We start from the raw sequence: 23,762 nt of genomic DNA, 5'->3' as shown, positions 1-23,762 counted from the left end.
TTTTGTGTGACTGGGGAAGTGAAGACAAACGTTTTGGGTTTAGTCTCTTTTTCGGACATGATTTTGTTATGAATATTAAATGGCATTCATTGGCATTTGCATAAAAATCAACAGAATCTAGACACGTATCTCAGTCAGCTTCTCCACCACAAAGTCGTTTAGCTATTCTGCACACACACACACACACACACACACACACACACACACACACACACACACACACACACACACACACACACACACACACACACACACACACACACACACACACACACACACACACACACACACACACACACACACACACACACACACACACACACACACCTGTATGATGAGAATCACAACTGACACGATAATGTCTCACATTGTGAGACATTAATAAATGTCTATAAAAACATCGAATGATAAATAGACCTGGAGTCGAAAACAAAACAGACCAAGAAGTGGTGACAGTCAATTTATATCTAAAAGGAAGGCCGTGAAATTTGATTGAATAACACTGTCTGTTTAGTGAGACACTTGACCAGGAGAAGGGGTCCCCAGGGAGAGATCACTCACACACTCACAGCTCTGGGCCCCTATGGAAGACATAAGTATGCTCTCTCCATCGCAATGAAAGGCTCCGGCATTGTTTGTTTTTCTATGTCCTGTCCTTTTCTTTCTTCAGTTCCTTTTGTGGATCATCTTGAAATGCGTACAAAAGTACGTCGACATAACCATAGAAAATAGCAACATTTACATACATTTATGTTTGGGGTACCGCTATTGTATTTCTTATAAAATCAATAACAACAAAATAATTTGCCTGAAATGTGCCAGTAAAATATTAAGTCTGTGATGACGACATTGAAGACATATAGAGGTAGCCTACTTAATGTGTCCCTAGACAGACAGACAGACAGACAGACAGACAGACAGACAGACAGACAGACAGACAGACAGACAGACAGACAGACAGACAGACAGACAGACAGACAGACAGACAGACAGACAGACGGACGGACGGACGGACGGACGGACGGACAGACAGACAGACAGACAGACAGACAGACAGACAGACAGACAGACAGACAGACAGACAGACAGACAGACAGACAGACAGACGGACAGACAGACAGCTATCGCTATTATAGTACTTTTTCAGTCGTCAGTCATCTGGCCAAATCAACGATTTTCGACCCAAACATTCCCAGTCAGATCGGCCCGGGCCTCATGTACTGTTCGGCAGAGCGTCGTTCCTTTGGTTGTAGACAACAGCCCCGGGCGGGTAGAACGCCACCGGCTCCTCAGGGGAGTGGATGGGAACCAGGACCCGTCCCTGCTCGTCTGGCTCCGGCTTGGTGGTGGCTGTGAACGGCCTTATGTTGGTCACGGACCGCGACGTGATCCTCCAAAGGAGTTTGCTCAGCACCTTCCTAAACTCCCGTCTCATCAGGCAGTATAAGATGGGGTTCAGGCAGCTGTTGGAGTGCGCCAGGCACACTGACACGGGGAAAAGGTACGCCTGCGTCGTGTAGTACTCGGAACTAAAGTCCACCACGTTGAGTTTGATCAGGATGCCCCACACCGTTAGCGCCTGGTTGGGCAGCCAGCACAGAAAGAAACACAGCACTATGATGGTCACGGACTTGGTCACCTTGGAGCGTCTTTTCGCGCTCGAGTTGCTGCCGCGCTTGGAGTGGATGACGCGCAGCAGCAGCAGATAGTACACGCTGATGACCCCCAGCGGGACAACGAAGCCCATTAGAACCTTCTGAGCGTGGTACATCCCAAGCCAGAACTGCGCGTCCCCCGGCGCGTCAGGGAACTTCACCAGACACAGCTCCTCTTCTGACACGGTGGCCGTGGTAGAGTACACCGCGTGCGGCAGTGCCGCGGAGACGGCGGCGCACCAGATCAACGCACTGATCCATTTGGCGGAGCAAAAGCAACGCGCACAGCGCGCGCCGCTTCCGTCACCGCGCCGGCCACCCCGAAGCGCAGAGGACAGGGAACAGTAGCGCGCCGCGCTCATGGCGGTGAGGAAGAAGACGCTGGCGTACATGTTCATCGCGGTCACGTAGGACACGATCTTGCACATGGCCTTGCCGAAGATCCACTTGAAGTCTAGCGCGTTCTCCACCGCCCAGAAGGGCAGCACCAGCACGAACTGGAGGTCCGTCAGGGCCAGCCCGGTGACGAAAAGGTTGATGGAGGACTTCCTCCACACGTGTTTGGAACGCATCAGGTACAGCACCAGCAGGTTGCCGATCAGTCCCAGCGCGCAGACCACGGAGTAGATTATAGAGATGGTGATCCTCAGCGCAGCCGAGCCGTCCCCGCCGTATCCCACTTTATCTTTGCTGTTGATGTTGGACAGCTGGAACGAATTTGTGGTGGAGCGGTTGTTTTTGTTGTTGTAGTTGTGGGTGGCGTTTAGGCTGAAGGAGAAGTTCCCCACAAGGCAGCAGCTGGAGGAGAACTCTGTGGAGCCCTCGTACGGGTTGGGGTATTCCCCGGACATCTCAAGCGATTGATGCCCCCCTGCAAGCGCTCTCTCTCTCACACACACACACACACACACACACACACACACACACACACACACACACACACACACACACACACACACACACACACACACACACACACACACACACACACACACACGCACGCGCGCAGACACACGCGCGCGCACACACACGTAAGCACACAAACAGCTGTCAAAAATGTAGTCTATATATCCATCCAACAGTTTGAAGGTGAAACTTCTTGTGAACTGTTCATCGCATTCCCGCGTCTTTACAGTAGTAAATCCGACCGGTTGCTCCTTGGTGTATGAAAGTGATCAATCCAGCGGAAGCTGTTTGCGGTGTGTCCGGCGCCCAGGTGTTTCCCCATCAGAGTTGATTTGCGGTCTGACCATAGGCTCCCCCCACCACCAGGCTTTTATCATCCAGGTCCCTCCAGTACAGCTGCATGGAGCAGGCGCTGTCCGTGGTTCTGATTCCACGTGTAAAAGCACAGACTAATTAAAGGAGTGGAATGCCTCACACCACTGCAAGGAAGGATGTCGATGTTGTTGTGATATACCACACATCGGACGGTGAAGATAACCAACAGGGTGTACAAAAACGTTAACTAAATACATTTTGAAGTCATTTGCAACGTTAATTGTACAAGGGACAAATAAATAGGCTATAGATGATACAAATACAAGATTTTGAAAGGAAAAGGAGAAGAAATTAGGACGAACTGTGCTGTCAAACAATCAAAAGGGTGTGGGGGCGTGCGTTGTGTGCCTCTGTGTGTACTGGGGAAGGGAACGCCTCGTGGTTTTACCAGATGTGAAGAATGTAGTTTATTGACTTTAAAGACTGATAAACTTTTTCCAATCACAGTTGTTACGTAATTCACGTGTGTGTGTGTGTGTGTGTGTGTGTGTGTGTGTGTGTGTGTGTGTGTGTGTGTGTGTGTGTGTGTGTGTGTGTGTGTGTGTGTGTGTGTGTGTGTGTGTGTGTGTGTGTGTGTGTGTGTGCATGCCCGTGTGTGTGCATAATCTCATGTCTGTTGGCCTCTGTGCGTCAACTCTTTAATACCCTGTCGAATTATGAGACAGCACAGCACCCCTCCAGAAATGTATGATCCTCTTATTTTTCAAAAAAAGATTCCCTCCCCCTGTTTTACATATTCCTTCCTTCCCTGCCAGAGTTTATTTTGTGTGATTTAGATGACAAGGGTAATCTGTGTGTGTTGGGTTGAATAATTAATGTGTCAAACCTATCTAGGGTGACTTACCATCAAATAAATTATGTTAATCCACAGAATACATTTTGAAATGACAAGCGTATGATAACATTATAGGCCAGTTCCAATATTAGAACAGTTGTACTATACTGGCCTCCTGTGGTGCTTAGTGACACGACATAAACTAATCTAACTATTAATAAGGCTTATACAGAATCAGAATGCACGACTTTTTGTTCACTATTTTTGTTGAGGGCAAAACTGTTTTGCAGAACAATTTTAAGCCCATCAATCACTTCTAAAAATTACAAATAATTGAATGATTGATTACCCAACAATGAACAACAACTCATTACTGTCTACTTCTGTGATTGCAATTAAATTTCTTGAATTTAGAAGCACTATTACCACTGTGCCAAGTGGTAATAGTTGTTCTCTCGGATCAAATGACGGCTGAGATTCTGTATATCAGCTCCTGTTTCAAGGTATTTGGAAACGCGACATTGAAAGTATCTGGTATGTATCTGTCCTTAACTGCAATCAGGTTATTCACCACCAGACTCACACACACACACACACACACACACACACACACACACACACACACACACACACACACACACACACACACACACACACACACACACACACACACACACACACACACACACACACACACACACACACACACACACACACCCCTGAGACTAATCAGCCTTTGGTTGGTCTGTTTGCTCTATTGACAAACACAATGAATGAAATGAGGGTGAAAATCCTCAGGTGAACTACAGGCTAGGGTTAGGGTTAACTCACTGCAAGGGTTAGGGTTAATTCACTGCTAGGGTTAACTCACTTCTAGGGTTAGGGTTAACCCACTGCTAGGGTTAGGGTTAACCCTCTGCTAGGATTAACTCACTGCTAGGGTTGGGGTAAGCTCACTGCTAGAGTTAACTCGCTGCTAGGTTTAGGGTTAACTGACTGCTAGGGTTAGGGTTAACCCATGGCTAGGGTTAGGGTTAACTCACTAGTAGGGTTAGGGTTAACTCACTGCTAGGGTTAGGGTTAACTCTGTTAAGGTTAACTGCTAACTGACTGCAGAAAGAAATAACTTCTCCTCTTCCTACTGGCATAGTGTTTCAGATGTGAATACTGTTGTGTGAAAATATATTGTTATGTGTCAAGCACTAAGGACTGTCCATGATCCAACGCTAGATTTTTTCTCAGGTATGCCTAGCGGTTTTCATACTGGATGTTAAGAGCTGTGATTAAACCATGTCATTAAGGCTTACATGTTGAAGGAGAGGATAAAAAAACAAAGGGGCATCATAATTCTGCAGGATAACCTGCATAACAAACTGTTGATCAAAGGTTGCTATAGAAATAGACCTAGAAGTATTTCAGGAAGTACTGGCGAAAGGTTCCTAATCAGGGTTTGAAAGGTACTCTAATCCAGAACTCTGATTCCTCCTGGTCAGTTACTAAAACACATTTTGAAAGCAGGAATCTTGAAGATAAAATGCAAGTAGGGACAAGCAGGGCATTCTCTTTCCGGAAAAAGCTTTACCAGTGACCAACATCCCAGACGGAAACATTTGTGAGTGCTTAGTCCTTAAACAAAAGAGTGATTCAAGATAATTCCTTTGAGATAACCGGATCAATCTATATTTTATCACACTTGGTTACTGAATTCTGCTTACAAAGACATTAACGGGGTTAGCAATAAAAAACATTTAAAGTGCCAAAATGTGACATTTTTGTTGGTATAAAACTTTGTATACTTAAAAGTATCTACTGCATCATATGCTGTAAATCAAATTCCCCAACTGTACAATGTGACTATGAGTACCTACTGAAGTATAAGTACAGATACCTCAATTGAAAATCCCTTTAGTAAGTCAAAGAGAAGCTCAAATAAAATGTACTTCTGCACCAAAAGTCTTCAACCAGCGGCCCAACTGTTAGGGGATGAAAGCTATGGCTAGTTAGATTGATGTGTTCATACTGCTGCTTTCGCTGTAACTGAACGACATCTATTTGTGTTTTTCCAGCAAATAATATTTGGGCTTGATGTGCCTTGATTTGCCATCACGATAACAAGAACATTTTTAGTAAAGATCCATTATGGTAAGGCGATCATTTTCAGTCCACTGCAAATGTATTGGAGTACAAGTAAAAACATATTTAAGGTTTGTGGTGACGTAAAAATTAAAGTCGACAGAAAATATAGTAGTATTTAGTTAAGTACAAATTATTTATACTATTTAGTTTACATCTCTAAATAACAACTGGTCACTTGGTTATTCCGGAATGGTTTCTTCTATGGTAGTTTCTTCTACGCCTTGAGCTCAAAAGGTTGTTCTACCGAGCATTGAACACCTGGAACAGTAGAACATGTGAACACTGGTCTCCAGGGACTTCAGTGATAACAGGGGAGATATGACAGGTACACAGACGAAGCATTATTTCCCAACTGGGACATCTTTGGGTGGATCTGAAACTCAATAATTTTACCATTACTATTCAGTAGTAAATAAACACATTGTATTTTGATTGCACACTTTTCAAGGCACTTAAAGCACTTTACATAGTGAGTTAGTGTTTATCAGACGCGTTCATCCAGAAAGTGTTTTTTTCCCCCCATTAATTAGGGTAGTGCAGGGTTAAGGCATCTTTCTCAGCGATGCCCTCCGGTAAACCACAGATGTCGGGGGATCATCCCAGAACATTTGGGCTGAGTCAGTACGCCCATCTGATTAGGCCCTATTTGTGTGGTTCTTCAATAAACAAACAGACCAGATCTTCCAGAGTCTGAATTTGAAAAATAATTAATATTTGTTTTATTTAAAACTTGCTGACATGTATAAAAAATGTTATCAGAAATCTTGCTTACTCCCACTGTGCTCCCCCATTCTCTCCACCCACTTCAAATTTAGAGCGGGGGAGAGGCAAACAGTCCCCCTCCAACCTCTTCAATCTTTCAGAGAGGAGCTTCCTCCCCCCTCTCAGACTGGCAGAGAGTCACACAGCCCTCCTCCTCCACCCTCTTCTCCACCCTCTCCCCCTCTCAGAGTGGGGCTTCACACAGTCCCCCTCCACCCTCTCCCCCTCTCAGAGTGGGGCTTCACACAGTCCCCCTCCACCCTCTCCCCCTCTCAGAGTGGAGCTCCACACAGTCCTCCTTCACCTTCTCCCTCTTTCAGAGTGGAGGAGAGACGACCGCGCGCGTAGGAGATACCCATTGCACTCAGTGAACGGCTCCACGCTTCCGTCTGGAAAGTTGTCAACACAGTGAAAGACTTTCACCCCCGTCTGGTGCGAACACAGTCACGCTCCTGTTCCCGGAGACGACGCTCGCAGGCTCCGCGGCTCCAAATACACGCGTCAAATAATAATAATCCTGCCAGCACAAGTTGGGCTTGTAATACTCCCCAGAATTGGTCATCTTCCAACCCCAGGATTGGTTGGGGGCAGTCGGGGGGGGGTCTGGCTAGCATCGTTCATTAGTCTGTCTGCATTGCTGATGTTGACTAGTAACAATATTCTGTACGGCAGGCGCACAGATATCCAGAATCTACGGCAGGGTTGATTTGGGGAAACTAAATGAGTATTGGGATTGTGAGGTCTTTTCTCATGTTTTACGTGACTTTTTCTCTGGATGAAGCGAAAAAAGTTTTCTTCCCCCAGATGAATGCAATAAAACAATAGGCTAAAGCAATTGGAGATCAGCGATAATGACTGAAGCACGTTTCCAAGATCTCGGTCGAAAACGCAGTGTGCAGTAGAACGTTAGAAGCTATAGCGTGTACAGAACGTAAATACAATTATAAATAAAGTATACAGAAATAGAAAAGCTTCTTTACACAAACAAATAATATCGTGCCTCGCTGCTTTCACATTATCGATGCGATAAGGGTTCATCAAGCGAATCCAGGATACAACATCTCTGATCTTTTCTACCTCTCAGTTCAGCTCAACGGGAGCCTAAACTAAAAGCGACCAAAAAGTATAGCAGAGGGGAAAGATTGATAACCTGATCAACCATTTGCTCGGGGCCCTTTCTCTATAAACGTAAGGCTGTCAGCATGAATGGAGCCAGCGCATATCAGAGCTCGTCCAATCAGAGAAAGCCACGCTACATGTGAAGAGGCAGCCTACTCCTGTTTACTGCCGAAGATAAAGCAAACCTTTCAAAACCCGCAACCCAGCCGCGAGGAGGGAAAAGTAAAGTCTGAGTTGCCGCTGAGAGTCTTCAGCTGGGATGGGATGGGCAGGGGCAAGCGGGTGGGGGTGGGGTTTGGGGGGGGGGGGGGGGGGGCATATCTCCCAATACCGGCAAATCAGTTAGCCATTTCTTCTGCTTATCTCGTCTTGACATCAGCATGTGATTGACCAATCCGTTTTTCACACACCGGCTTTCATGTCCCGATGCCGCTGCCTGCTGACTCCCCAGCCCGGACCTTGTTCTGACCGGGAGGGCGGGCCCGGCAGAGGTTTATGACTGAGGAGAGATAAGGGAACAGCTGTCAGGAAGCCGGTGGCAATATCCTCTGAGGCATTACAATATGTCCACTCACAGTGGAAATGCACACAAATACACACTGCACACTACTCACACACAAACACACACACACATGCACACACATGCACACACACACACACACGACACACTATACACACTATACACAAGCTAGAGCGGTGTACGTATGCCACCTCTCACACACTACACAAACGCTCTCTCTGTCTTTTGCGTGTGTGTGCAGTGAACTCTATATAGGGAGTGGAAACAGTCTGGGATGAAGTGTTTGTATGTGGCCGTAGTTATGAGACAATCGCACAGGATTTACACAATGCTTGACAGCACTCTCTTCCACACATATACACATACACAGACTCTCTGACACACACACACACACACACACACACACACACACACACACACACACACACACACTTGAACCCACCGTCTCTCACGGCGTAGATGGGGTCGTTGGGTCTGGCTGGACGTGGTTAGGTAGCATCTTGAACTTCTCCCTGTTGTCCGGTACCTCCACATCTCTGGGACTTTCCCGCCGCCTTAACCTCCTGAACCCCCGACTAGGGGGGACACACGCATCACAGGACGTCCCGTCAGTCTTATGAGGAACCGGGAGACACTTCAACACACTGTGCGTTGTAAATCTGTGACTTTACCTCCCCCCGAACCACAGTTACTCTTTGAGGGCCATATCATTTGGAGAATGACACATACCTTAATGGAACAGCCCATTGATGGAAGTGCCTGTATTTCATAATCACTACCTCACTTTTTCTCCTAGGTACGTTGCAAGAATCTCATATTATGTAAATTCTTGTGGTACTTCTACTGTGACACCCACATTCCCAGTCTGGGATGAATAAAGTACATCCTACAAATAACTGAAAATCCACAGAAGAAAGATAAAGAAAAGTATGCAATAGCAATCGGATTTTCACCAGGTTTGCAATAGTAGTAGCAATAGCAACAGCTACAGTGTTTGGATGTGAATTTAAATGCGTCATTGACCATTGTGATACATGTGGTATTTTATTCTATCTTTCCGGTCATCATTTCTCACACAAAGTTCTCACTGTGAACAGAGGCAGATGAAGATGATGAGGAGGACCAACAGCACCAGGCCGGCCACCACGCAGATTATGATGATCTGTTTCTTCTCTCCTATCTGCCAGCCCAGGTCCAAAAGCTCACACCGGGAGCCTGTGAAACCTCCATCACACCTGCAAGGGGATGCAGGGTTATTATTATAGCAAGCACATCACACACACACACACACACACACACACACACACACACACACACGCGCACACACACATCATAAAGCGGTTTTATCATTTGTTGATGTGTGTTGAATGTTGTTGAATGTGTTGTATGTGTATTGATGTGTGTGCGCGTGTGTGTGTGTGTGTGTGTGTGTGTGTGTGTGTGTGTGTGTGTGTGTGTGTGTGTGTGTGTGTGTGTGTGTGTGTGTGTGTGTGTGTGTGCGTCCGTGCGCGCGTGTGTGTGTGTGTCTGTGTGTGTGTTTGTGTGTGTGTGTGTGTGTGTGTGTATAAGAGGTTTATCTATAGTGTTAATATGTTTACTGCTTGCTGTTCCAACAGAAACAGATCTGGTACAACACTGGGATATCATGTTTACATATTCTTTACATACTTCCTCAATTATTTCTTTGATAGTAAGGCAAATAGGCATTAGGCCTTCCAAAAGAACAAGAACTTAAACAAATGTATTTATTGATAGGCATACGTATTACTCATATACTATACATCTATTCTACAATTAAGAGTATGCGTGATCAAGGGTCAAGTCACCACTGAAAAACCTGATGCAAAACCATGATGTCCATTGGCCTGACTTCCATTCCGGTGATGAATGCTATGTGTTTTTCCCTGTCGTCCAAGTAAATATGTATTCATGCTTGCACATCCTCACCTACATGAAGGTGCGCTCTGTTCCTTAATGTAGCGGCATGACCCGTGGATGCAGTAGTGCTTCAGTTCCTCGGGACACTTGGTGAAATGTCCGCTCCACTGCCCGGTATCTTTAGATTCCACTGTGGATATGATGTGCAGACACGGAACACGGTGAGGCTGTTATGAAATTCAGGGGAAATACCATCTCTGGAAATAAAACACAAATGTTGACTGGTAATATCCTTGTCTGAAAGGATATCATGTCTGAAAGGGAGCAAATATGATTGAAACCCATCAACCCATGGATGATGGGTTGATGGGTACCCAATATGTTCTCCCTAAATAAATTTGGTTTTTGGATACCCCTGCTAGGCAAACTCAAAACAAGAGTTTAATCTAGAGTATAGACGTGAAGAAGGGGCCCTAGTTTAAGAATAACAAGCTTCATTACACACTTGTGGATTTTAATTAAAATGATTTTCAATTAGAATTTCATTTCATCAGTCCTTCATGATTTTGACTGAAGGTATTGGCTGCATGCTCAAAGGTACAGGACAGGTTTTTAAACACAGTTGCCTTGTTTGTAACTCGTATCTACTGAAGTACCAACTACCACAGTCCCTATGAGCCATGCTCTCTGTCATGCCTGAAGGCATACTCTTCAGAACAAATTCAATATTATTAAACATGACCTTAATATTATTGCGGTGCAAAAATAGCTCAAACTACATGCTACACCGCTTTCCCTTGCAGGCCGCATTTTGGAATCTAATTGAAAATACTAATTTACTTTTTGGCCTGAAGTTTTTTTATGAATTCAATTCTGCAGACTGGAGGCATAACTCTTCGTTTCATCGAGTTTGTTGATGAACATTTGCATTACATTTACATTTAAATTTTCATTAACGCACCCACTCATTTTTGAAGAGGTAGGAATCTACATGTTAACGCATAATGTAGGATTAATTTATTGTACTGACAAGCATTCGCTGAACGATGAGTTGCACATACGTACAAAGGTGGGATCAGGTTAAGAAAAATATATGCAAATGTTATTGCGTATGTGTGAAGCACCAGGAGATAACACAAATGGATAATGTAACCACATTGCATCGAGTCATTAATGAGACACTTTTAACCAAAGCAAGTTGAATTCAGAAACATAGCGTCACACGCTATCCTAATCTTTTCAGCCTGTTGAATGTTTGACATGCAGTGTTGCTGCATGTCAGACATTCAACACTAGCACACTTGCAGGTGAATTAGGTTAATTTGGTATGTTCTGCGTCCGAGTCTGAGTCCCAGGGAACAACTCCATTTATGGTTCAAACAGAGCATGTATAATTAAACCTCCACCTGTCTCTGCCTTCCATGGTATATTTTAAGAGACACCAACATTGATTGGTTAATTCACTCCATCCCCCAACTCTTAATTAGCTTTCATCTTGTGCCACCATCGCTGATGACATCATGGAAGCGATGACATACGCAAGAGAAATTCTGCTGTGCACTTTAATGGAGCCCTGCTGTTATTAATGAGCTGCCTGCCTCTCTGTGTTTGGCGGCCGCTCGCTCTGGTATGGACTGGCCTTTTAATAGACCAGGGGCAACCTGATCTTCACGGGAAGCCTGGTGATGTCACGGACAGGAAAAACATGGGCGTTTCTGCCGGTGGCGATCGATTTTTTTTTACTGCACCTGATTACGAATATCTGGTGTGGTATTTGTGATTCTCTCTCTCTCTCTCTCTCTCTCTCTCTCTCTCTCTCTCTCTCTCTCTCTCTCTCTCTCTCTCTCTCTCTCTCTCTCTCTCTCTCTCTCTCTCTCTCTCTCTCTCTCTCTCTCTCTCTCTCTCTCTCTCTCTCTCTCTCTCTCTCTCCGTCGTTCTTCTCTCTCTCTCTCTCTCTCTCTCTCTCTCTCTCTCTCTCTCTCTCTCTCTCTCTCTCTCTCTCTCTCTCTCTCTCTCTCTCTCTCTCTCTCTCTCTCTCTCCTCTCTCTCTCTCTTTCCTTACCTCTCTCTCATTATCTCCCCCTGCTCTTTCCCCGGGCTCTCTCTCTCCCTCTTTCCCGCCCTTACTTTTATGATTGTTTAGCAACAGTTCAAACACTTTGCACATCTTTGTGGGCTGAAAACACTACAACAGCCCCTTGCACAATGCCTCCCGAGAGAATTAAGAAGTAGGCTATCCGGTCACAATAGCCTTTAGATGAAAACCTATTGTAAGAATCCATGACTCCGCAGTTTGATTGATCTAGTCTATGTTTGCGGCTGGTTGATTGTAAAATCGAGGCAGCATACACTTTGAGCCTGTTAGGCATTCCATTGAAAGTGGCTGAGATGCCGCCCTTTGTCACAGAGAGCTCCGGGCATTAATATGTTACGTGTGGCATGGTTGCATGTGCGAGGTGTTGTGTTTCCCAATAACACAGAGACGCCATTTACAACCCCAGGTCAACTCCACTCCTGATAGTAATGGTGGTCCCCTCTGTAGAGCAGAGCAGTAATGGGACACTGGTGGTGCAAGCCCAACAATAACTTCCTTCTTGAATCTTTGATGCGTTTGTCTCCATTACTCTCTCGTTGTTTTCCTGGTTGCATTCCTTTTGTTCAGTGGGTGTTGTTTTTCCATCAATTACCGATACTACATTTCAGGCTTCATAGAGTTTTGTTTTTTTTATGACTTGCCCACACGTTCCCCGGTCATATCTACCTGTGCAATTGTTGAGGTTGCCATGGTGATGGCAGGACACAGTTCGATTGGCAGATGACTCCTCTGTGGAATTCCATTCTGCCAGGCAGTATTTGCATAAGGCCAGAGCTGGAGGAAAAAACAAACAGTGCTGATCACACAAACAATAATCACACACAATGGCATATTGCATTTATATCAACCTGTATATTAATACCTCACACACACTAACCTATCTCCCCCCTTCCTCCTGAATGCACACACAAACACAATCACTGCAAATTCCCTCACCACACGCACACACACACTGTAAACTCCTTCACCACACACACACACACACACACACACACACACACACACACACACACACACACACACACACACACACACACACACACACACACACACACACACACACACACACACACACACACACACACACACACACACACACACACACACACGTTGCGACTGAGCACTGCATTGACTCATTTTAATCTTCAGTCAAATTACAGAAGGCACATTCACATTCCTAAGTTGTGATCACGGGAAAGAAAGGAAGTTTGTAATTATTTGGACGTCTAGGCCTACAACACCAACAGAGTAGCATACTATGTGAATTATATGGTTATTACGAAACAACAATAACCTTTACAAACTTTAACAACCATGATAACCTTTGCAGTTTTTATTTTCGATAACACAGATGTTTTAAATATTCATTGGCCTAATAAGGCAATAAAAGCCTGGTAGCCTGCATGTAAACAGTCCCGACAGGCTTACAAGTTAAGATGAAGAAGCAAACGCTGCTTTAAACTTACCTGTAACTATGCCGACGTACAGTCTCAATGAGTTCGACATCTCTGTAGGATACTTCTGCTCCAAGAAGTAATAATCTAAATTAAGTTTATGTTAGAGAGACTCATATAGCTCAAATAATAGTCTTACAGGTGAGGCGACCGTTCCATCGGTGCGACTGTGTGAAGGTATGAATTATCCAAAGACAAATTATACTGTGCGCGGCTCGAGGGAGAGAGTTCATTGAGGGGTTAGTCCAACAGATCCAGCAGAGAGTCAGCCGGAGAGCAGCCGGGCTGCACGCCGTACCAACGCCACAGAAAGGGGCGTGGTCGAAACACCAGTTCACTTTCCTTTAAAGGGAAATACAACTATCTACATTGACTTCCTATACTTTTAGGAATTGCTTATCTAGAGGGGTTCCAAGTGAGATGTATTTCAAATTAAGTTTATTTGAAAGTTGGCATTTAAATCTATTGAGCACATTTTCCATACTCTTCTAAACCCCTTAGATTAGATTATACAGTGGACCGCTCTACTTGTCGGTTGAGATCATCTACTACGTGGTATAATCCAAAATGCAGGGGTGATGTATAAACCAATGCTAACAGTCTCTCAAAGGACTTGGAATTAGGCCTATCCTACGTCAGCGCCGGTGAAACTCCGGATTTGGAGGACACCGGAACACCTTCCATTGAACTGCAGCCTTTCAGAAGGGCAATCCATTGACATATTTATGGGAGTGCCTGGACACTAGTATCACCATTCTACCTGCTTGAAAGACCGGTTTGAGCCTGAGATCCTTTTCACCGTTCATCATTGTTGATGACCGTATAAACAATTTAATTTGGATTGATCTCTACTTCTTATTATATTGCGTGTATGTGTTTATTAAAGCGTTACGCTTTATGTGGCTGTGTGTACTGGAGCAGTGTGAGATATAATTCCAAAAATCTATGATAATGCAACATTCATTAAGCAATTTTCGAACGAATTTTGAAATCACACTAAAGTATTTACATGACATTCCATATCCTATTTACAGTTCAACAACCAAACACAAGAGGTCAGCAGAGGCCACGCATTTAATGTAGCCGTGGAAGCACACGTACACAAACACACACACACACACACACACACACACACACACACACACACACACACACACACACACACACACACACACACACACACACACACACACACACACACACACACACACACACACACATACACACACACACACAGGCACAATATGTTACCTTTGAAAGTGTCTTTATTTATTTGTCGATTTATTCCATATATATTTTTTGGTAATATGTTGTGTGTCTTCTAACAGCCAAGACATCATATCACTGTTTATAATGGGTGCAAATTTGGTGTGACAGGTTAGGGGGGAACCGGAAAACAAAATGGGAACATTGAATACAGAATCCTACTTAACCTATTGTACAGTGAAATGCAATACATTTCAATTTACATATCGATTTTTGGCAAATTTATCATTTCTAAATAAGGAGGGAATTTTGCCCCCTTTACCGTATCAATTCATTCTTAAAATGTAGTATTCAGGGTTATCTATGTAACAGCAAAATACAAAAAAAAAAAAAAAAAGAACACTATTTGAGTGAAGGAGATAGGGAAGTAGGTAACATCCATTGAGACTGGTCTAAAGTGCTTAAAGGAAGGGGAAATGACCGAGCAAGCACAGGAGATGTCTCATGACAATAGTCTCCCCCTTGGAGACTATTCCACACAATTCCATCTCTCACACGTAAAAGGAATAGTATATACTTTTAATGATATTCGTGATTCTTGTCACCTTGGTGATTACATAAAACATTTTGAAAACTCACGTGTGTTGAAATTGACCTTTAAAGGGCCTTACTCATAAAAAGTATAGATTGTGTGTGTGTGTGTGTGTGTGTGTGTGTGTGTGTGTGTGTGTGTGTGTGTACGCGCACATGTTTGTGCTTGTGTGTGTGGGGGGCTGTAAGTGTGTGTGTGTGCGTACTTGTGTGTGTTTGAGTATGTGTGTATGTGTCTGTGTGTGTTGCCATTTTGAACAGGAAGACTCTGTTTCCTCTTGCTAGCTGTGCTCCAAACTTAGTCCCAGCTTCAGGAAACTACAACCCGCTAAAATTCCAAGGGGCAATTTACAGCCCTGCATAACCATCCACTTTGCACAATCAATAGATATGCACTTATATTAGCTTACTTTCTTACTTGCTTACTTCTTACTTACTTACTTACTTGCTCACTCACTGCCACTGGTCATATAGTGGCATTTGCATTTAAATTAAATGAACAATCAATAGATATTTTTTTATTATGGTTGAAAGTAGAAAAATACAAAGTGAAAGTGCACTGATGTAGTTACGCAGACAGTTTGGCAGAAAAACCAAAAAGTGACATCATCCTTCTTTTCATCCGTGTTGTTGTTTAGCATAAGTAATAAAAAAACATTGATACAAATGTTAAAAAAAAATCAACCTGTAGAAAGAAAAGGCGTTGATTCGTCAAAAACCAAATCCATTGACCTGGAGTCACCTCTCCCATACACTATCTAAGACAACAACAACCAAATAAATTGACTGTGAAGTTCTCCACATTCCACACGGTAACTCTAGGGGAACATTATGAACCCCGATACATTACAGGGGTACAGTTAGGCATGGGTGTTGTGATGCTAATCCTCTGAGGGTGCCCTCATAAGACAGCGCAGGAGCGCGGCTCCCTGAAGGGGTTGCTACCCCCGGGCACGCCCACCAACAGGGCGTCCTTGCCGGCGTTCTGCAGACAGTATTGCTGCAGCTCCGAAGCAGCCTGGGACACCTAGCGGAGACAGAGCGACAGGGACTCCGTTAACCGTGACTGACGCCATTAGAACAGACACAGAGATAGACACACGCACACACACACACACACACACACACACACACACACACACACACACACACACACACACACACACACACACACACACACACACACACACACACACACACACACACACACACACATTTGTTGACTTCACAGGTAAGGTGTCAAAATGGCTTAAAGTTTCATTTTTTAAACATACAGTATTCAGTCTCTAACACCCAATTACAATTAAACAATGAATCCCCCAGTGTAATGAGAGCCATTGACACACTTGACATATGTAATATGTACATTTTCCTACGTACTTCATGGTGTGTTGTGTACGTGTGATGTTTAGTTACCTTGATCCTTTCAACGCTCGCCTCAAGCTTCAGCTGTGCCACAAGACGCCTCATGTTTGATAAACTGGAGTTGGTCGAGGTCATCTCGGAGAGTAAACTGCAGTTTCTTGTCCTACTTCCAGTCCTTTGGGGGGGGAGAAAAAAGGCTGGGGCTGTGGATGTCTTCAGTGGAGCTGGTCAGTGTGCAACAACCTCACCCACAATGGCCGAGCTTCCTTCCAAATGGTCTCCCTTGACCAAGCCCACTTTGCTTTCACAGTCACACTGCTGAAAAAAGACCTGAGCTGTTCATGGAAGTGGGCAGTGGTTCCTTAGAAAAAAAAGTGGTTGGCTTTTTGAAAATCCTATATTACTTGCAAAGTGCTACAGTAAGCACTTTGAGTCTGCCTTGTGTATGAAAAGTGCTATTTAAATAAAGTTGCCTTGCCTTATTATTTATAATAATGTTCATCGTAGGGGCCTCATGTTGAATGGCCATGATATGATTAACTTTACTTAAATATACTATAAATAGATTATAGAAAGATACACAACATTTTAAATGGATGTTGAACATGTGGAAATTCTATATCTGACCCCTTTGCAAAAAAATGAATGATTTGATATAGGATGTTTTATTAGATATTGGATAATAACAACGTTATGTAAATGCTTGAACAGACGTAGACTGCAGCACGCTAGGAAACTGTCCTTTAGATATTATTTTTTATATATATCTTTATATATTATACATGTATCCGCATGGTTAAGTTAAGTAACTACACTAAACAGTACATCGCTTTTGTTCAGTACGCCCCCGCTTTATTTGTCCCCGTTGGTTTTCCATACAAGCTTACGTTTGCTACGTATTGGCTGAAACCCACGTGGCTACTGAATTTCTCCGAGCATCCCATTGGTTGAGAGAGGAGCATTAGAATGACCTCAATCTCTCATCGAAACATGAACACACACTCTACAGCAGGTAAATATATTAGCAAGTTTAGATGATTCGGTCGTAGACGAATACCTTCAAAGCCTTTACACAGAGTTAGAACAAGTTTATAACCTCTCACCTGTCAAAGTCAGTTTATATATTCTCCAGGCCTCGTTATCTGAGTGCGTTGTGTTGTGGAGCCATGGTCGAAGTGTTCTCCGGACGAACTCTCTTGAATAAAGACGGGGATTTCGTTGACCCCGAACTGGCGCTGAGGAACAAAGTGGTTGGGATTTATTTTTCTGCGAGTTGGTGTCCACCCTGTCGAGACTTTACGCCTATTTTGTGCGATTTCTACACTGAACTCGTGGAAGAAGGCGAACCCCCTGCACAGTTTGAGATAGTTTTCATATCGTCCGATAAGTCGAGTGACGACATGGTTGAATATTATCATGATATGCATGGGGACTGGCTTGCCCTACCATGGACCGATGATTTCAAAAAGTAAGTAGGTAGCGTATTCCTTAAAGAAAATATCCCCTCGCTATACCCATAAAACCAGCTACTACCTATGCATATTATATCCTCTTCCAATACCATGTTACAGTCAAATATGTACAGGCCTAGTCGTAATAGGCTGAACTGTTATGCAAGCTAGCCTTCTATGGCAGAGTCAACCTGTCTTCAGGATTAGGGTCAGGGTTTACCTCAAGCAATGGGGCATCGATACATGAGGTGGAGGTCAACGTCTGGCCTACATCCAGTGATAACAGCGAATGTTCATTGAGTGATGCATTTCTTTTAATAAGAAAAAACGACAACTCTGACTGACATCTGCTTGTTCACCCCACCAACACAACACACACTTTCTCTTCTCTGTGTGACAGTGAACTGAAACAGCACTACAAGATCACAGCGGTGCCCAAGCTGGTGATAGTGAAGGAGAACGGCCAGGTGATTACGGATAAAGGAAGGAAACAGATCAGAGACAAGGGCCTGGCCTGCTTCAGGACATGGCTGGAGGCGGCGGAGATCTTTCAGAACTTCAACAGCTTCTAAATGGTACACAACATTGTTGGACGAAAGGGGGATGACACTGGGTTTATAGTCTTTATTTCTGTGGACTGGTTCACCTTTTTGGAGATGTTGCAGAAGTAAAATGTAGCCTGGGATGTTTTTTTTTTCTTATTATAACCTTTTGTATTGTTTCAGTTTTGTTGCAATCGTTTGATTACAAAACTATGCAAAACTACATTCAGGTCCCTAAAGCAACTTATTTCGATTTTTTTTTTTTATTATGAAAACCTATTTGTCCTTTTTTTTAGACCTGAATGAACGCTAATGTAGTACTAGTGTAGTACTAGTCTACACGTAGACAATGTTAGAAATGAACCTCAATAACTTGAGATAGGTAGTGTGATGATGACTTGCTGCTGTATGTACACTAAAAAAGAGCTTGACATGTATTCTGACAAATGTTTGGATAATATTTATTTTTTAAATGGTTTTATATATTTTATATAATTTCACATACATTTGAACATGTATTCCAGAAATAGCACACCTTCAAATTGGTCATATTACAAGAGTTAATGAAATAGTTGATTTGGTTTATTCATAAAAACAATAAACAAAATATTTGTCGCTTACTTTGTGTTTTTTTTCACTTCCTGTATCTTGTTGTTATGGTGTCAAGTAACTACACAAAACAAAGTCTCTAGCCTTCTCCCCACAGACTCATTTACAGACGTACAATCCCAAAGGACAGAGGACAACATGCTAACACATTGTGCTTTAATTGCTTGTGCTGTAATTACTATATGCAATCACGTCAAAGTATAGGAGGAAAGGCCACACAGTCTCACATGTTATGCCGTTTTCAAATGAGTGAAAAAGTATTTCTCAATGGTGGTAATAGTGATAACAATTATCACTATCTAATACCATCTCATATTACAATGTGAATAGTCACAATGATTGTGATTCATAATGATGACTTGATGAGACCCGATCATTAACTATTCTCATCACTACTATAACAATCTGGGCAGAAGGATTGTGAGTAAATATCTCATTAAGCGAAATAAGGCTTAAAAACCTGCATACCAATGTGGCACCACTTCTAACTAAGCAATGCAAAGTCAGCTGCTTGTTTAGCCGTTCAATAATTTAAAACCCTCAGATTCCTCCTCATCAGCTATTCCTTGTTCACTCGCTTAAATGGAGCGTCACTCTCACTCCCTCGCTCTCTCACTCTCGCTCTCTCTTCCAACACGTTCTGCCTCCGGCATGTCCCTCAGAAGACCTGGACACTTTTTAATTATGTTGTAAGTGCACCGTTTCATCATCCTCTCTTTTATACCCACTGCCATGGAGCACACTGATTCATATATCACCTGTAGGTGCTATACACTGGCTGCTGTTAATCGACCTGGGCCCGCGAAACACTGGCAGCGGTCTGGGGTGGATGAGGAAGCCTGCTGACGCAATTCGAGTTGTTGACATCCGTGAACGGTTCAGTGGCATAATGAGGAAGTTTGCGTTGTGCCCAGGAATTGTTGCCAAAGAAGGCTAGAAGGCAACGTCATAGTTGTATATTCATGATTTAAGTCAGTTTGTCTTTTTATGTTCAAGGGAAATTGCCTTAACATCTCTGATAGATTTTGTTTCTTTGCTAAGTATAAGCAATATAATATAAAGTTACAAGATTTTACTTATTAGGCTTATGTAAACTCATTTCTATCCATAGCCACATCATAGATAATATGTTTCATAGTTAAAACGTGAAGTAATTATGAGCTAGGCCTCCGTAAGTAGGCCTAGCTAGGTCTACTTACGCTTAAAATCAACGTTCCTTGGAGTCCATGTTTCACTAAAGTGTTGCAGTCAGTTTTCCACGGGGGGTCGCTAAAGTTCAGTTCATGTAATGTAAAATTAAGGTTTTCGCCTCAAATGGATTGACATAAAGAAGATATATCCTATTTTCTAATGCACTTAAAACGTTAACTCAAATAGTGCCGGGCTATATGGTGTTCGATGCTGGATTCATGCCGAATAGGGATGCCTCACAGAATACTATAGCCTACAGATTCAATGTCTGGTCAATAGCGCCCCCAAGTGGTGGGCACAGCCTCTTACCAGACCATTACACGCATATTCATGATTGAAATATTGAAAGAGCTGATGTGTAACTCCGGGCAACTGGGACCACGGAAGGTACTGACAGTTGACGTTACCCACGCACATACAGTACTTCAAACATCTTGAACTATTGCTGCATCCGGCTTCTCTGATGTTGCAGGTGAATTAAATATAAAAATGTTGCATCATGGAATAACCCCATATTTGGGCGGCACACTTTTGTTTTAGCCGGTTATTTCACCAAAGAGAGCGATTCTGTGTTCCACGGCTTTTTACTGGCCCCATCTCAACTCTAGGCCATAACATTACAACTAAAATGTTCGGGTTCAGACCAAATATTATTTAATGTAAGCTTAACAAATTAGGCCTGACTATTCATATCATCATATCATATTCATATATTTTAATAGCCTATTTAGATGTTGCAATGATACCATTACACAATGAATGGTGGGAAATGGGGTTCACATAGATTTTAAAATAGCCAGAAATGGGGAAATCTTGGCTATTTTGATCCATAGAGACAGTTTGAGTTGATCATTTGATCACGTAGTAAGATATTCATCACTCAACACTCAACCTATTTGTTCGTTACGAGTTTAGAAGAAGAAAAAAAAGAAGGGGGGGGGGGGATGGGTCTTCTCGTTGAAATCATTTAAATTTGGACTCAAGCGAAGAAGCAATGAAAGACGCCAGTGTTCCGAGGGAGCGTGCTGCTGTTGAAGCAGGTAAACAACGCCGCCTTTATGAGAAGGCTACAAGGGGGGCGGGGGCATCCGACGAGGGGAGTGGGTGGGACCAGCGATATTCCTCAGGTCACACTCAGACTTCGTTCAGAGTAGAGTGTTTCTCACATATTCAGACACACACACACACACACACACACACACACACACACACACACACACACACACACACACACACACACACACACACACACACACACACACACACACACACACACACACACACACACACACACACACACACACACACACACACACACACACACACACACACACACACACACACACACACACACACACACACACACACACGCTTGTATGACACGCTTGTATGACACGTCCGCCACGACGAGTTGCGCTCGCGGACTGGGCTACCCCTCTCGTCAGAGAACTCAGAAGCACGCGGAGGTAAGTGAGGGACGGGGAGCTGTTGAATAATTAATAATGAAGCTTTGCGTTAATCGACGAGGTCATATTAGAAAATGAAGAGCATCTAAACCATGCGGACATTGGAGGTGATAGTTAGCCTGAATTAGATAAATGTAGGCGTACTTAGATCATTTGTATTTATTCGTTCCATAATAAATTGTTACTTTTTTTTGTTGTTGGACGAATTTAAAACAAATTCAAGCAGCGCGAGGAGTAGCTGATGATGACAATTATGAGATGGATCAGTTTAGATGTTCACCTCAACAGTGCTCTGTTATTACTCTGTAGACTACATTATAATTTAAGGATACACACAAACACACAGACACGCGCACGCACGAACACATACACACAAACACGCACACACACACACACACACACACACACACACACACACACACACACACACACACACACACACACATGTAGGCTACACAAAATCTCTCTGCATGTTGAAGGCTTGCTGGTCGTGATTTTCCTCAGGGAAATGGTTCTAATCCTTTTAGGTCTGTTAGTTATAAGCACTTGCAGTCAAATAAATTTCACACCTCCCGCTATAGTTTCCCCACATTTATTTGACTATATTTCAAGTGAGATGAATACATTAGCATGTGTGGTGTTGGGGCTTGTTTGACAGTTCTAACTTCTAATGTACAATCGCTGCTAGGGAGTCTTGTGTATGTTCGTGTGTGTGTGTGTGCATGCATGTAGTGTATGTGTGTGTGTGTGTGTGTGTGTGTATGTTCGTGTGTGTGTGTGTGCATGCATGTAGTGTATGTGTGTGTGTGTGTGTGTGTGTGTGTGTGTGTGTGTGTGTGTGCCTGTGAGAATGCATGTGTGTGTGTGTGTGTGTGTGTACGTCTGTGAATTTGTCTCTGAAAAGGAGTTTCTATAGTGTGTGTATATGTGCACTTATGTAGTGTGTGTGTGTGTGTGTGTCTATGAGCTCATCCCCCTTGGGAAGGACCCCTTATTTCTCACGTTACTGAGATCAGACCGCGGTTCCCTTTCCTCAGAGAGGCACCGATGTCAACCAACTGTTCCTGCAGTCACACTCCAACGCCTTCACTGACGATGACGTAACTTCCCCGAAGAGCGACACTGTAGCCCAATCTCCCTCGTTAGGGTCAATTCAGTGGATGTTTACACTAAGAGGATGGCACGTCAACGCACGTTACTAATTATAATAGTAATGGGGCATTCTAGACTCTAAGATCATATCTCATGGCGACAGCACAAAGAAATAGTGCGACAGAGCAGGTTATGCCAGATAGCTGGGGCGGGTGGTGACAGTTGTAGTTATCACACGCTCACACGATCGCCTCAACAGTGCTCTGGAATTACCCTGTAGACTATTGTAATTCATGCATTCATGCACACACACACACACACACACACACACACACACGCACACACACACGCACGCACACACGCACACACACACACACACACACACACACACAGATATATAGACACATATACACACAGACACACAGACACACCTCCTCATTTAGCACCCAGGGTTAGGGTTGTAATTAATCTTTCAAGATGGTATTTCCATTTTTTTTCTTGTGATTTATTGATACAGGAAGTCCCGAATAATTGTCGATGGGGCGGAGCAGAGTTTACATTGTTGGTTGATGTT

The 23,762-nt window shown here is 43.5% G+C and overlaps 4 protein-coding genes across 5 annotated transcripts; 1 reads left to right on the top strand and 3 right to left on the bottom strand.

The window, feature by feature from the left end:
• Positions 1-13: 13 nt before the first annotated feature.
• Positions 14-4,102, bottom strand: rxfp3 (relaxin family peptide receptor 3). The gene has a single exon (XM_060049757.1). The coding sequence runs from the start codon at positions 2,504-2,506 to the stop codon at positions 1,214-1,216; it is 1,293 nt and encodes a 430-aa protein (XP_059905740.1). The 5' UTR covers positions 2,507-4,102; the 3' UTR covers positions 14-1,213.
• A 2,440-nt stretch (positions 4,103-6,542) lies between these two features.
• Positions 6,543-13,957, bottom strand: btc (betacellulin, epidermal growth factor family member). Of its 2 annotated transcripts, XR_009525334.1 has the most exons (7): positions 13,688-13,957; positions 12,888-12,995; positions 10,196-10,316; positions 9,337-9,483; positions 8,691-8,823; positions 6,811-8,227; positions 6,543-6,763 (listed from the first exon to the last, which is right to left on the bottom strand). XR_009525334.1 is itself a non-coding variant. In XM_060049762.1 (6 exons), exons 1-5 carry the CDS (start codon positions 13,725-13,727, stop codon positions 8,697-8,699), a joined length of 543 nt encoding a protein of 180 aa, XP_059905745.1. In that variant the 5' UTR covers positions 13,728-13,957; the 3' UTR covers positions 6,543-8,227; positions 8,691-8,696. The 2 variants fall into 2 exon arrangements, 1 of the variants encoding a protein (XP_059905745.1); XM_060049762.1 differs by having other exon boundaries at positions 6,543-8,227.
• Positions 13,958-15,975: 2,018 nt separating this feature from the next.
• Positions 15,976-17,174, bottom strand: gng10 (guanine nucleotide binding protein (G protein), gamma 10). The gene is made up of 2 exons (XM_060049735.1): positions 16,889-17,174; positions 15,976-16,499 (listed from the first exon to the last, which is right to left on the bottom strand). The coding sequence occupies exons 1-2, from the start codon at positions 16,970-16,972 to the stop codon at positions 16,374-16,376; spliced, it is 210 nt and encodes a 69-aa protein (XP_059905718.1). The 5' UTR covers positions 16,973-17,174; the 3' UTR covers positions 15,976-16,373.
• A 591-nt stretch (positions 17,175-17,765) lies between these two features.
• On the top strand, positions 17,766-19,450 carry nxnl2 (nucleoredoxin like 2). Its single transcript, XM_060049734.1, has 2 exons — positions 17,766-18,305; positions 18,689-19,450. The coding sequence occupies exons 1-2, from the start codon at positions 18,004-18,006 to the stop codon at positions 18,858-18,860; spliced, it is 474 nt and encodes a 157-aa protein (XP_059905717.1). The 5' UTR covers positions 17,766-18,003; the 3' UTR covers positions 18,861-19,450.
• The last annotated feature ends 4,312 nt before the right edge of the window (positions 19,451-23,762 follow it).

The sequence above is a fragment of the Gadus macrocephalus genome, chromosome 4, assembly GCF_031168955.1.
Source record: "Gadus macrocephalus chromosome 4, ASM3116895v1".
In the NCBI taxonomy this organism is placed as follows: Eukaryota; Metazoa; Chordata; class Actinopteri; order Gadiformes; family Gadidae; genus Gadus; species Gadus macrocephalus.
The sequence above is the reverse complement of the archived record's forward strand: the minus strand, read 5'-3'. Positions and strand labels throughout refer to the sequence as shown.